The sequence below is a fragment of the Chenopodium album genome, chromosome 6 (genome assembly GCF_948465745.1).
Source record: "Chenopodium album chromosome 6, dcCheAlbu1.1, whole genome shotgun sequence".
NCBI lineage: Eukaryota > Viridiplantae > Streptophyta > Magnoliopsida > Caryophyllales > Amaranthaceae > Chenopodium > Chenopodium album.
In genome coordinates this window covers 31,595,208-31,611,342 of record NC_137839.1, presented here as the reverse complement: position 1 = coordinate 31,611,342, position 16,135 = coordinate 31,595,208, and the positions used below count along the sequence as shown (strand labels likewise).

Here is a 16,135-nt window from a genome sequence, read left to right as displayed (position 1 = left end):
CTCTACTTGACAATTGTTGGGGAGGAAGGGTGATTAGATGAATAAGATTGATTGATGTTGAAGCATGTTCATTATATTTGCCTTGAATCGTTGGTACTTGATTTGATTATTGGGGTGAAGTATGTTTTATACGTTCATTGATGAGCTCTTTGCTTAGGGACAAGCAAAGGTTTGGCTTGAGGGAGTTTGATGTATCCATTTTATATAGTAATTTACCCCCGTCCCTTGGTCATAATTAGTAGTGTTTTTGGCTCTTTCGAGCCACTTTTATTACTAATTTGTGTTTTCTAGTGTTTTCGTAGTCTTTGTTGAGTTTTGTAGGAAATTGCGCCTTTGAAGCATTTTCTCGGGTTTTTCATGAAGCGACTACGGGAATTAGAAGTGCACGACCATCTTTGAAGCCCAAGGCCGGTTAGAGTCATCGAGCCGGTGATTAAGGGCTCGGTAATTGGGATCCCGAGGTATTTGGACCGAGTATTCAAGACCCGAGGAGGAAATCCGGATTGGGCCGAGAAATCAAGCCCAATCGAAGTCCGAGCCTCAAAGTGAAGCAAGGGCCCGATCGGGCAAGGAGTGGCACGATCGGGCGCGGCGTTGCTTGGTGCTGTGCGTGGCCTATAGTGCGCCCGATCTTGCGAGCGTCTAGCACGATCGGGCGATGCTGCTGAGAAGGACACGAAGGAAAAGGCGGGCCCGATCGGGCGGCCCTTCGCCCGATCGGGCGCGTGTTTTTATGGAGCCTGATTAGTTTAGTTTTAATTTTTGTTTTATAAAACGTTTAAGTACGAGATTTGTACGGAATTTTGAATACCTTCTTTCTTAGACTTTCTCTCTCTACTTAGAATATTTCTCTCTCTTAAATTCTCTCTCAACTTTTGTTCTTAATTATTTCCATTAATCCAGATTTCTTTTTGGTAACAATTTCTTCTCTTTTAATTTCAGCTATTTTACTTACTTCTTTGATTATGCTTTTATTTATTTATTTGATTAGTTTAGTTATGATGATGCGTGAGTAGTTTTATTTCTAGTGTTTATGGGGATCTAATAAATGATATGAAGGGGTAATTTTGTGATTGTCAATTATCAATGCTTGGTTGATTTCCTATTGATTGATTTAATGCTATGCAATTAGGTTTGGCCAGATTTAATTGTATGAGTTTAGCAATATTAATTCGAGATTCGAAAGATGAGAATTGATGTTTAGGCTTAGTTTCAATAGGCGGATTAATTTATAAATGGTTAAGTCGAGATTCGACATATGAGATTTAATACCGGTAAATCAACTCTGTGATTATAATACGTAGCGAAAGCCCTTTATAATCTGATTAACCAATGCTTGATGATTGCTTATTATGATTTGCCCTGGAATATTGTTTATTAGTGAACCTATGCCCTAGGCCTTTTAATATTTGATTTTCCCCCTACTTTATTTCTTTCGACCTTATGCTCCGTAGTTTAGATTTTATTCACAAAAATATTGGTTACTTAGATAATTTAGACTATAATAATTAATTAGGAATAGAAAGACTTGTTTCCCTGTGGAGTTCGACCCTACTTCCCTATCTACTTTAGTTAGAGGACTTAGGTAATTATTTTTTATTAGGGGATACGACTTTACCCTGTCAAATAGTCATCCACAATAGACATTTTCATAACAGTATTATTAATCTTTAATTTTTTTTTATGGAGCAATATTGTTATGCTTTAATTAAACCGTCTACCGTTCAATACTCCAATGGTATACACAACAAACATGAAATCAATTCCCAAGATTATGAAGCAATTCTGTTACAGCATGAAAAAATCATTAAAACTGGTTAACTTATAATCATGAAAATAAATGTCAACAAACATGAAACTGATCCCAATACTATTAACCTCTCTCATATCAAACATCTCGTTTTTTTTCACCATTTTTTTTGTCAACGAATAAATAATCATTAAAAAAAACCTTATTTAAAAAATGGATCACAATAATCGTATTATGAAGCATATACAACCATGATTTACTAGCAATCTATATAACAATAACTAAAGATAAAACCGAAATTACATAAAATTCAACCAATATTTATATTAAGTGTGTACTAAAAACTTTCTCTCACCTCTTCCTCTCTCCCTCTCTAAAAAAACCCTAAAATAGGCCCGTTCTTGACATTTTATGGGCCCTAGGCAAAATAAGAAATAAGGGCCCCTTATCAAATACTATTGGTAGTTTAGTTCGTTTATTTAAAAAGTGTTTTAGGTACACTCCCGGAACAAATCTCTTACCAAAATATATTTAATTATCAATAAGTATAAATTATAACCATTGAAAATTAATAATCTATTTATTGAGAAGGTTTTTTGATAAGAGAATAGTTAGATAGAAGAATCGATCCTTGGCACCTTCAAGGTAAATAGCGCTCTTCGCACGCTAGATTCCACTAAGCTAAAATAAATTTCATCAAACTCTTGTGTTAATTTTCATACTAAAAAGACTATAAGTTGAGATTTATGGGCCCCTACCAGCCCTAGCCCTAGGTCGTCGCACCTCTTGACTATGCCCAAGGCCGGGGCTTTGATCATGGTAAGCCCCAATTCTTTCTTTATTTACTTTGTTTTTTATTTTTTTAGTTATTAATAATCCTCCTTGCACTTCCTTTATGAGAGTTTTCTTCCCAATTTTTGGGTTTCTTCGCCTTTTGTGAGAACTTGGTTTTGTCTTTCTTCTCTTCCCTTATGGAAGATAGGAATTTATTTTTAGGGTTTTATTTGAAAGATTGGATTCATGGGTTGTTAGTCGTACAATTTTGCAATTGACGTTGGAATTGAGGATCCAAGCTACATGATCAAGTAATGAACTTTCTTCCCAAAACTATGTCAAGAAGATGGACTCCCTCATAAAAGGTTGCATAATTCAGCGAACAATTATGGACCGTGCTTCACCGTCAAATCTAGTTTCACATCATCGCACTTACTTTAAAGAGGATTTTAACTTCAATTTAGATTGTATTTTAGTATTCTATAATGCTTATTGTAGATGATGTCACTACAAAAAAAATGTCCATATAGAAACGGAATTCTAGCGATGGAATTTTATCCGTTTCTAAATTAGAGACGGAATCAAAAAATCCGTCTCTAAATTAATTTAGAGACTGAATATAAAAATCCGTTTCTAAATTAGAGACGGAATTAAAAATTTCGTCGCTAAATTAGCAACGGAATTGAAAATCCGTCTCTAAATTAGAAACGGATTTTTTTTCCGTTGCTAAATTAGCAACGGATTTATTTTCCGTTGCTAAATTTAGAGACGGATTTTTTTTCCGTTGCTATGTTAGCAACGAATTTTTTTTTTTCCGTCGCTAAGTTAGAGACGGAATTTTTTTTTTTCCGTTGCTAATATGAGCGAAGGATTTTTTATTCCGTCTCTAGATAATTTTTGAAACTAATTATTTAAAATTTTACATACATTAGATACGAATTATGTAAGTTAAATTCATCTCTAAACTAAAAACGGATTTTCAATCCGTCTCTAAACTAGAAACAGATTTTTAAATCCGTCTCTAAATTAGAGACGGATTTTAAATTCCGTTTCTAAACTAGAGACGGATTTTAAATTCCGTCTCTAATACTTCTTTCATTTATTATCAATTATGTGCGTAAAAGTAAACAAATAATATTTGGTATAGTTGGTACGAGTTTCACTATTTGGCATTGAGGTCATGGGTTCGACTCCTACTGACAGCAATATTGCGATTGGAGATTCAAGGAAAGTCGAGTTGGGTTGACCCGAGTGAGGTCGACCCAAATAGCAGCTCACAAGGTTTTTACCAACAGAGTGATTCCGTCGATATATCCGTAGCTAGCTATGTCCAGCGACAGATTTTTAGCAATTAGCAACGGATTTCACCTGTTGCTAAAAGGCCAAATTTTTGTAGTGTGTATGGCTTTTAATTAATGAAATTTTATCTTTCCCTTAAATAAATAAAATAAAAGGAAAAATTGCCCGGATTAATCCCACCTTTTGCCCGTCCGCTGAAAATAATCCCACCTTTCGATTATTTTTTAATAATCCCACCTTTACCCCCCGATCTTTTTTAATGGTCCCATTTTACCTGGAACCGGTTGAGTAGGTTTTTTTTTTTTTTGAAGTTTAATTCACACGTGTCGTTACTTGATTGACCAAAAATTAAAAGTAAAAAAAGTTTAAAAAAAAAAAAACAAAAAAACAAGAACCACCACAGTCAACCCCAATTCAGCCACCACCGTTCCCACCACCACCCAAACTCAAACCCTAGAACCACCATCCCACCCATGCCTGAAACCACCGCCACCTAGAAGTAGTCGCGCTGACGACCCCCACCCAGCCAACCCAACCACAGACCCCCTTTAACCCTTTAATTCAAGACCACAAAACCCACCAAACCGAACCCGACGGGTTCAACGCGGAATCGGGGTAAGGAGTTAATGGGGGTTTGTGGTTGGGTTGGCTGGAATTCGGGAATCGGGGCAAGGATTTAATGGGGGTTTGTGGTTGACGCGACTAGAATTCGGGAAAGGGGAAGGTCGACGCGGCTGGAATTCGGGAAAGGGGAAGGTCGACGCGGCCAGAGGGGGGCGGGGATGTCGGCAAAGTGGAAATTAGGGGATGGGGGTGGTTGCGAGGCCGAATAGGCGATGGGAGGTTTGGGGTTTTGCCGATTTCGACGGTGGATCTGGTGATAGGGTGTCGTTTTGGTCGGGGAAGGAGGTGGTTTACTGGTATAGGTGGGTTGGGTGGTCGGGGAAGGCGGTGGTTTAGGTGTGTTGGGTGGTCGGGGAAGGAGCGGGTTTAAATGGTCAAGGAAGGAGGTGGTCGGGGTTGGTCGTTAGGGAGGTCGTCGTGCAGGGATTGGTGGCTGGGGAGGTCGCCGCTCCGGCATCGGTGGTTAGGGAGGTGGTTTTGGCTGGTGGGTGGCTTTAATTTTAATTACTTGTTTTTTTTTTTTTTAACTTTTTAACTTTTTTTTTAATTTTATTATTTAAACTAATCGGGTGCCAACACGTGTCAAGTAACTTGCTGCAGCAAGTTAAGTGACCGGTTGGGACCATTAAAAAAGATCGGGGGGTAAAGGTGGGATTATTAAAAAATAATCGAAAGGTCGGATTATTTTCAGCGGACGGGCAAAGGGTGGGATTAATCCGGACAATTTTTCCTAAAATAAAATACTACGTAGATTAAAAACCGCTTACATTACCTTTGTACACATGTCATTTTATCATGAAATAATTTCCCTCCACTTTGCTATGACATGTGCTTTTTATTTCCTATTTTTTGTCTTTCGAAACTCAAGATTATTGGAAAAAATCATTCTTAATGTAGTAATAAATAATAGTAATAAATAAATAAAAGTGTGAACATTGATTAATAAAAAACATATTAATGATTTTTCTCTTTTCAAAAACCCCCATTTTGTGATTAATTATTTCATACTCTCTTATTGATTTTTTTATTTTAAAGAAAAAATTAGAAATAGTAATCCCAAATTTATCTAATTTATGTAGAATAATCCCAACTTTCGTTAATATTGGAATAATCCAAACTTTGGGGGGTCTTCTTTTTCTTCAATCCCAGACCGGTCAACAAAGTCAATGACCTATTGTAACAGATTATGTGCCACGTGTCAAGCTACAATTGGGCAAAAAAAAAAGAAAAATAAAAAAAAATTCCCGCAATTCCCTACCTGACAACCATAACCCCCACCACCACCACAACCTGCCACCGCCGGCCGCGCCAACTCCTCCCTTCCCCTGCCCCAACTGTGCGCCGCTTTCCCCCCTAACGCCCTATGTTGGAGTTGCGACCCACATCCACCCACAATTCCCTCATTTTCCAGTCGAAACTCCCTTTGAAACCCTCCCCCACCGTCGAAAACCCCCAACAACCTATTTCTCACTGTCGAAAACCCTAGCGGCTTGGGTTTTCGATGGTGGGGGAAGGATAGTTAGGGGTTTTCAGGTGGGGCTGGAGCTTTAGAGGGGTTTTTGAGTGGGGCTGGTTGTTTTGAGGGATTTTTCGAGGATGGGTTGCTGGTTTTTGGGGTTTTCGGGAGTGGGGCTAGTGGTGGCAAGGGGGTTATTATTTCTAATCATGCATTACACGACTACTCATACTATTCTAGTTGAATAATATAGGTACAACTAAGTTTTGGAAAAAAAAAAATGAAATCTGCAAAGAATTGATAAACAACAATTATTACTCAATCTAATAAGTTTTCCAAAAAAATAAAATAAAAATAACTAAAAAAAAATATAAAATTAAACAACCTAATTGTAAAATCAGCTTCCACAGGGTGAAGGATGGGTAATTTTTAGTCTAGTTATCAGCCCAATCCAAGTATATGATTTTACCCCATGTTTATTCCGCTCCAATACACTTCAAACAATTACTATTGTACAATACCCCTTTAATTAGGATTCTCCTCTTTAAACTATCAGTACCCTGTATTATACTGTAGAAGTTTTATATCATGTTTTGTACTTTTGTGTTCACCAACACTCGTTATCACTTGTTTATTATAGACTTGTTAACCTTTAAAACTTCCAAAGTTAACCTTTTGTAGCAGGAAAAGCAACTTGTGAAACAAACAGAATGACAAGAAAAACCAGCATTTCTAAAGTATTAACCATGTCTGGATTTAGAATAGCCTTTCATAGCACCAAATCCAACATCAGGATGTATCTTACAAGCAAAAGGTGTAAACGAGATTGAATTATGAGTAACAAATCCTCTTAAATAGTTCTGATAAGATAAAAAAACTGACAAACAGAATCTAGTTATAGAGGTCATCTTCATCAGCCCCACCAGCAGAGGCTGCAAAAGCATCTGTACTGGTTGTCCCTGAAGTGGTGTTAGCGAACCGGAATTCAGTGCCAAATCCTCTTGATTGTTGCAAGGTCTGCGCAAAAGCTTGATACTTACGGATATCAGCATCACTAACACTTCTGCGGGCAAATTTCATTGATTCCTCAAAATGGGAGGCCTTGATTTCAGCAATCTCTTCCTCATCCTCCTCCATGGCCTCAGGGTTCTCGCTTCTCCTTTTCTCTTTTTCAATGTCCTGCAAATTAATAAAGATAATTAGGTTGACATTTTTAAGAGATCCTTGGGTTAACCATTTTCATAATAAAAAAATAACAAGGATACCATGAAGGCACTTATCAAGAGAGCAGAAAGCTGGGCAATTTTCAATTGGGGAGGGAAAAGAAGAAATATTAACTCCCTAATACAGAACATAAGGGGGGAAAAAAACAAAAAACCATGTTAAATTCACTCAACCAAAGCATATATACTTGCCTTCTCAATATTTTCTCTGATTGCATATTTGCAAGCCCGCTGGCATATTTCAGTAATATCTGCCCCACTGAATCCCTGAGTGTACTTGGCAAGTGCTCTAATATCAACATCTTTAGCAATAGGTGACTTCCTCAAGGCAGCCTTAAAGATGGAATAACGGGACTCCTCATCTGGAAGAGGAATATAAATGAGTTGATCAAGACGACCTGGTCTCAAAAGAGCTGGGTCGATAATATCAGGTCTATTAGTGGCTCCAATGATGAAAACAGTCTTTTTGGCAGACATTCCATCCATTTCAGTCAAAAGTTGGTTCAAGACCCTGTCTGCAGCACCACCTGCATCCCCTTGACTGCTTCCCCTCTACACATGACACACCCCAGTTGGTATCAGCAAGCTTCAGAATGAGATGCAAGTAAAAGTATACTTAAAAGTGCAAGGTTGCAAACATTAATATCTTCAAAAATGTGTGAGAAATCAAAATAGAGCAAGGTTAGCTCAACCAGAAAGTAAAAGAAATGGAATAATTAGGATTTAGATCGCTAAATTATAAAGGCAACATGCATATTGCAACGTTTCCACACACTCCCCCTCTCCCCCACCCCCTCCCACACTCAAACGACTCACAATAGCATAAATAAAAATGTGGACACAGCAATGCATAATATGAATCAAATACATAATTATAAGACATTTGTTAAGTAACCAGTAATAAATTGCAGTAATGAAATGAATTTTAAGTGTACATTAAATGAGAATAAAAAATAAAAAATAAAAAATAAAAAATAAAAAAAAACAAAAAACAATGATCTCTACAGGAACACAATTTCATTCACCAAACTTAGTGTTTCCTTCATGTTTTTCCATTACCACTTGGATGGTAGTATTAGATGGAAATGGAAATTTATGGAAAAAAAATAGGCAAATTGGGGTCAGCTTGACTGATACTGGGAATGAACATTGATTTCCTTTTGAAAATTACAAACAAATTCATTCCCAATACCATTGTTTATAACTGGTTACCAAATGGTGACTTTAGAAAGAGAGCTTGTTTTAAAGCTGTTACATGCCATCATTTTTCCCCCATCCTACAGGATTCTTTACTTCATATAAATTATATTGATAATCCTACCTCAGCTAAAAAATCAAATGGTAATTTTGATTTAGGAGGGGAATGTGAATTAAAATGTAAATCTAATACGTAAACACCACAAATCGGGTATTATACCACCAAACTACACCTAAAAGTAGACACATGATTTGGTCAATGAATAGCTTAGAAACACTAGGGTAAGTTCAGCCAAATAGATAAGCTGTTACGTATATGCCATATTTTTACCCCATCCTACAGGATTCTTTACTTTATATAAATTATATTGATGATCCTACCTCAGCTAAAAATCAAATGGTAATTCTAATTTAGGAGGGAAATGTAAATTAAAATGTAGATCTTATGCGTAAACACCACAAATCAAGTATTATACCACCAAACTACACCTAAAAGTAGACACATGATTGGTCAATGAATAGCTAAGAAACACTAAGGTAAGTTCAGCCAAATAGGTAAGCGTACATACCTGGGTTGCAATTGAATCAAGCTCATCAAAGAATAAAACACATGGAGCTGACCCGCGAGCCTTGTCAAAAATCTCTCGAACATTAGCCTCACTCTCTCCAAACCACATCGTCAACAATTCAGGTCCTTTCACACTAATGAAATTAGCCTGACACTCATTAGCAATAGCCTTTGCCAGCAAAGTCTTTCCACATCCAGGAGGCCCATAGAAAAGAACTCCCTTGGAAGGGGACATCCCAAATTTCTCAAATTTCTCAGGATGTTCGACAGGATATTGAACAGTCTACAATAGGAAAATGGGAAGGGTTCAGTTAACAACACAGAATATTAAATATTTTTTATAAAACAAAAAAAAAAACAAAAAAACAATGCAGTTGGCAAATTAAAGAACCTCTTGGAGCTCCCTTTTGACATTTTCAAGGCCACCAATGTCTTCCCAAGAGACATTTGGAACTTCCACAACCTAACATACCAAAGCCAGTCATAATCAGTAACAACATAACAACAATGAACACAATTAGAAATTAATGCTAGTTTAACATCATAGCAACTAACCGTTTCACGCAAAGCAGATGGATTGCTCTGCCCAAGGGCTGTCTGGAAATGTTCATTCGAAACAGCCATAGAATTAAGGATCTCAGCATCAATAGTCTCATCTTCTAGATCAATAACATCCATTTTCTCTCTGATACATTGAAGTGCAGCTTCAGTACATAAGGCAGCTAGGTCAGCACCAACATAGCCATGTGTCTCCTTGCAAATTCTTTCCAAATCAACCTGTTCAATGAAAAGGTACTCAATCAAATAAAGTAATTAACACAAAATATTTTAAGATCAATTTCCAAAGAATAAATGAGATTTCCATACATCATCAGAAAGTTTCATGTTTTTAGTGTGAATGCGGAGTATCTCGAGTCTCCCAATTTCATCAGGAACCCCAATATCTATTTCTCTGTCAAATCGACCAAATCTCCTCAGTGCAGGGTCAATGCTGTTTGGACGATTGGTAGCACCCATAACAATGACATGTGCACGTGATTTAAGCCCATCCATCAGAGTCAAGAGCTGGGAAACAATACGCCTCTCAACCTCTCCATTGGTTTTCTCTCTCTTAGGAGCAATTGAATCAATTTCATCAATAAAAATGATGGACGGAGCATTCTTCTCAGCTTCTTCAAAAGCTTTCCTGAGATTGCTTTCACTTTCCCCCGCCAATTTTGACATAATCTCTGGTCCATTAATGCAAAAGAAAAATGCACCAGTTTCATTTGCCACAGCTCGGGCTATCAAAGTCTTTCCTGATCCAGGAGGTCCATAGAGCAATATTCCCTTTGGTGGCTTGACACCAATAGATTTGAACAGCTGTGGGTGTCTCAAGGGCAATTCTACCAGCTCCCTAATCTGAGCCATCTGCTTCCTAACACCACCCACATCATCATAGCCAACCTCATCTAATCTATTCTCATCTTCTCGTTTGATAGGCTCACCCTCACAAAAGATTTCAGTATCCGGAGAAACCACACAGTACTCAGGAGGATCGGTCTCTATAACCTTAAATTCAACACTTCTCATTCCACCTCTTACAAGGAAAAAGTCTCCTTTCCTCACTGGCCGATAGGCTTCAAGAAAATAAGCTGAAAAATTTAAACAAATAGGTTAAGAAATTCAACTTATTGGAGAAAATATTAAAGATACATAATATACAAGGCTCAAATATCAAAGATGTTACTTTAAAAGACTTTCAATATGTCATTCGTGATAAGCCGATCCATAACATACGTCTATAAGAGAATACAACACCCGTCAAAGACAGCAATGTTACTATCATCAATACAATATACCATAAAACTTGTACAGTTAATTGATGATAAAATTTTGTTCTTCCGGTTCTTCACTAGATGCTTTGAGCTTTTTTTTATTATATTCAGTAAGTTGATGTTTCAGAGTGCATTTACTTGAAAACATAGACGGCCCTCTCTGTCTTTGCACTCAAATCCAAATTTACTCAAATCTCTCAAACAAGAGGAACAAGTAAAAAACAGAGGTTTGGAAATAATCTTCATGTGAGAACTGGTATCAATATAGGAAAAAAAAAAAGATAAATTGACCCAAATATAGGGTTTAAAAAAGAAAGAAAAAACAAGAAAGAAGAGAGTTCCATAAAACTTTACGTTGATATTCCAATACATCTCAAAGATAGCTAAGATCAAGCACGCAATAAGTCTCCTTATTAAGAAAACTGTAGACTGTAGTCAATGCTGTCTAGCTACTCTCTACATTTGTCCAGGTAAAAACTTGCAACCAAATGATAATACCATCACACTAATGATCAACAGTTTCAAATGAAGAGCACAAGTAATAAAAACCAATAAAAAAAAATAAAAAATAAAAAATAAAAAAAGCACTCATAGCAATAATATAGAATATAATAGCATGAAACTCTGGGCAGCATTTTATGACAATGCAATAAATACACAGCTCAACTTCAGTAAATGAATCATTCAATTGAAAAGAAAAGTAGCAAGTTAGCAACTCACGTTTTAGGAATGCATCAAAAAGATTTCCAGTGACACCCTCAATGGTATCATCAATAGGAAGAATATGGACACGTTTTCCATACTTCACGTCAGGACATTGGTGCACAGAAACCACATCACCAAGTCGAACCCTTAAATTAGATCTCACGACCTTGTTCATCCTAATCTTTGGTTCTTCACATGTCTCATCCGCAAGGGCAATGCAGATTGTGTCTTTCCTTTTCTTTCCCTAGCAAATGTTCCACAAAAGAACACAAAAGTCAGACCTTATAGTTTCATCTCTCTAAAAACAACAGCAACTGCAGTACTGAATCACATTGCAATTCGTAGAGAACTTAAGCTCTCTGATCATAACATAGATACTTATGTAGCACAGAAGATGAGATATCAAAAACAGGAGGGAGACCTGCGGAAATTGAATGCATACGTACTATATAAGAAACAATAAAAGTGATAAACATACGTGTTTTTCAAAGGTGCATTGGAGGGTTTTTTTTTTTAGGAAATTGGAGGGGATGTCAGTAAGGTGGTGAACTAGTAACTTCTTAAGAAGGCCACTCAAGAGGGGATGGTAAGGAGAGAATTAAAAATTCTCAAAAAAAGAAAAAATAGCCCACCTTTCTATATTGGACCTAAGTCTAATTGAACCAGTTTGAGAAGACATGGAAAGGGTAAAGGAGGTATAATCGTTGAAAACTTTCCTTGTATATTCACAAATTCTGCACAATTTTAATTTTACTTGAGCCTAGCATGGCATTTATCTAAATTTTGTATCAATTTGCAATACTTCTCAAAAACACCAAGCATCTATTGCAAAACAAATTCATTGCATCAGCGGCCGAGAGGCTACAAGGGATTACTCTGACTTAAGGCAAGCCAATCAATCAAGTCTCTACTAACCCCAAAAATTGAATATGCAAAATTTACGCACTATAGATGAAACCCAGAACCCACCACCTTCTCAACGATCAGTACCCAAACCATTGAATAATTGCAACAAAACAAGATAAATTTTTCTTCAAAAAAATCCCAGATTTACCACCATCCTCCTCAATCAAATTATATCAGATTTAGCACCAGTAACAACAACTTAATCATACACAGAAATTCCAATTACTAGACAAACCAACTACGAAAATCGCAAACACAAATCAAAGAACCCTAAATTGGAAACCCTAATAAACTAGGAACCCTAATTACCCCCCTTTTTTTTCAGAAGGAACCCTAATTACCCTTAAAACACCATGATTCATAATCATAATAAGATTATACCTTGAGTAAAACAGTATCACCGCGAAAGAGCTGAAGCTTTTCCATAGTATCAGGATGCATGGCAACAACAGAATTATCATCATTGACGGCTTCATCAACAACCAATCGATTCGGTGATTTCTTGCGCTCCAGAATCGCAGTACTGTAGTCTTTTTTCACGCCCTTACTGTCAAATTAAAAAAAAAAAACACACACACACAATTTTGAGTATAAATTTAATCGGAATCTAAAATTTGCATAAAATTTCCAAAATTGGTGAAATTAATCGTAAAATTGTGAATAAAATCGAGATCGTTGAAGGAGTAAACTTACTCGGAGGATTCAGCATGATCCGCCATAGCTTGATTGAGTTGAAGGAGAGGAGCTTGGAAGAGGTAGACGAGAAAGAGGAAAGAGGAGAGAGGAGTATGAGAAAATTGGAAGAATTGAGGTCAGATCTATATTTAAACTAAAGTCAAGCACTTTGATTGGGCCTTATAAAGCCTCGATTTTGAGGAAGTATAGCCTACTTGGGAGTACTTGGTTTCGGCGACCTCTGCCCACTATGGCACTATGCCACTACCACAAATACGAAGTAATCCCTCTGTTCCTAATTGTTTGTCCCAAACTATAAATGTACTTTATTAAGACTTTAGGCAAAAATTGGTGCACATGGATTGACACAAATATTGAGGTTTTCTTGGTCTCTAGTTACTTGAGACCAACTTGGTCTCAAGTAAGGGTAGGAATGTAATTTCCCCTGTAAAGTTGTCACTCTACTTTAAAAAATTAAAAAAGCGTACAGTGTGATGGAGACAGTGATGGCCCCACATTGAAAAAGTTTTGATTTTTGAAGTGTAAAAAGTGGAGAGAGAAAAAAACATTTGAGGGTTTGAAATTCAGAAAGTGGAGAGAGAAAACATTTGGAGGGAATTCAGAAAGTGGAGAGAGAAAACAATTTGAGGGTTTGAAAGAGACGAAGAAATTGTGCGAAAATTCTTCAGAATTGCCCAGAACTGTTCAGAGCGGTTTGACGACACTAAACTTCCAATTTGCGGTAAGTCTGTTGGTTTAATTTTCAAAAAATGTTGATAATCAGCATATGTTCGTTCCTATTAGGGTTTTAGTATACATATGCATTGTTTTTTAAGAAATTATTAGTAGGATTGTTGTTGGGTAATTTATAAATTAGGGGCCCGATTTAGTAGTTGTTGAATTTTGATTATATGAAGTTGTGAATTAGGGCTTGTGAATTAGGGCTTGTTTTATATATGTGTGTTGAATGAATGGATGTTGAATTTTAGGAATTTTAAGTTGTTAGAGTTCGATGGTTCGATGTTGTAGAACGAAAATTCTTGGTCTCGTTGTAGTATACATTTGCATTGTGTTGAATGAGTGTGAGTGTGTGTTGTCTTTGTCGAAGGGGATGAAAGAAGAAGAAATTATTTAATTTTAGGGTATTTTTTTTAGGGTTTAGGAATCTCTTTCCCTTATTTAGGAAGTTTGCTTTATGTTTGATGTTGTATTGTCTTCGTTCGTTGTTGTGCTGCTCTATTCCTTGTTGTTTTGCTCTGTTGTTGTTGTGTTCCTGAACAAATGGAAGGGGTGGTGAATTGAAATTGTTTTGGTCTGTTGCTGTTCTGTTCAAAATGGAAGGGGTGGTGAAGTCAGCAGGTTTTTTTCCTGTGAATCATTAGGGACTGTTGTGTGAATCCTTAGGGACTGTTGTGTGGTTCAAATTTTCTTGATTGATTAGATGATAGGCTGTGCAATCAAATCTGAATTAAATTTGATTACAAAATGTTGATATTATTGATGATGTTGATTGAATTTTGGGAGTGTTGTGTATTCCTGTTCAAGTTGAGATTGAACTTAATTTTGCTTTTTCCCTAAAATTATGGAAATTTAAGAGGTTGGTCTTGATGATGTACATTATATGATACTCCGTACTATCTTATTTTAGGGGTATTTTTTCGTTCATTTGGAAACCTGATTTGTTGCAAAGGTGTGATCTTGTTACATGAACTCTGACTTATGTCATTGGTGTTAAGAATATGTGTTTATCCGAATGTTGGAAAGATTCTGGGTTTTATAAGGATGTTAAGGGTAAAGCCTTTTGTTTCTGTTTTATATTTCGAATTGACTCATTGTTTTTATCATTTCTTCCTTGTACTATTGATTTCATGTGATGCATGTTTGGTGGATTTAAATCTAGGAACTTTAGAAAATGCTGCCAAAGTCATGGTCTTTAGGTTCATTGTCCTTTAACTTTTGGGAGTGATGGTGTGTGTTGAGATCGAGCTTGTGAATGCACCAAACTTACTTATGGATTTTGGGTGAGGGTGCATTTAGATATAGGTGTGAGTGTATGAATGTATGATCCTACTGTGTGTTATGCATGCTTAGAATATTGAGATTATATGTGGATCTTGTGCTGTGCTTGCTTAAAAAACTGAGACCGTGGTTATTGTGATATGCATGCTTAGCAAATTCAGATTATATGTGGCTTTTGTGTTATGCATTCTTAGCATATGGGATTATGGACTTAGCATATGACGCATTCTTTGCAAAGTGAGATTTAGCCTGATCATGTATATGTTACTATCTTACATGAACTTGTGGTTGAAGATTGAAGATTATGGGTGTGATGTTGTGATTCAATTGTCTGGAACTCTTCTGTCTAGTTTTTATCTCCCTTTGTCCCTTTGATTTTTGCACCATGGACCTACTTTTTGGGTCAAATGGTGCATAATGTAAGGGATAGAGGAAGTGTATATATATATATATATATATATATATATATATATATATATATATATATATATATATATATATATATATATATATATATATATATATATATATATATATATATATATATATATATATATATATATATGTATATATATATATATATATATATATTGTATTTTAGTGTCTGTTTTTAATGTGGATTTTAAATTTTGTATTTAATGAATTGTATTTTTTGCTTTGTTTTAGTCATGGTGTTGGAGAGGTCTGGTGACTCCTCAATAAGTTGCAGGCGTATTTGGGGGGTGAGTGTAATGAGAAGTGTAGTAGTTTGTTTGTATTAGTTTTAGAATACAGAAAATAGCTCATGAATACAGAATGACTTGGGACAAACTTGTGTGTAATTTATTATCCGTTATATACTTTGCATTGCAGGGTAGCTTGAAAAAAATTATGAAAACAGTACCTACGGCTTCTTCTAGCAAACAAACGGATAAGCGGAAATTGAAAGTTGTAGTTGAGGATGTTGTAGTTGAGGAAGAAGAAGACCTTGAGGAAGATGGTAGTGAAGCAAGTTCTGATGATGATGATTATGAACAAGAGGAAGAAGAAGATGATCCTGATGATGAGTTAGATGATGGTGACTATGTTGAAGAGGTGTTAGTACAAAATAGGAGTGGGCGTAAGAAGCGGAAAGTGGTTGAA

At 36.2% G+C, this 16,135-nt stretch overlaps 1 protein-coding gene across 1 annotated transcript; it reads right to left on the bottom strand.

Moving 5' to 3' along the window:
• Nucleotides 1-6,614: 6,614 nt before the first annotated feature.
• Nucleotides 6,615-13,153, bottom strand: LOC145636000 (cell division cycle protein 48 homolog). Its single transcript, XM_081687435.1, has 9 exons — nt 13,013-13,153; nt 12,701-12,866; nt 11,429-11,657; nt 9,759-10,525; nt 9,447-9,668; nt 9,283-9,354; nt 8,893-9,174; nt 7,319-7,678; nt 6,615-7,082 (listed from the first exon to the last, which is right to left on the bottom strand). The coding sequence occupies exons 1-9, from the start codon at nt 13,036-13,038 to the stop codon at nt 6,795-6,797; spliced, it is 2,412 nt and encodes an 803-aa protein (XP_081543561.1). The 5' UTR covers nt 13,039-13,153; the 3' UTR covers nt 6,615-6,794.
• Between the last annotated feature and the right edge of the window lie 2,982 nt (nt 13,154-16,135).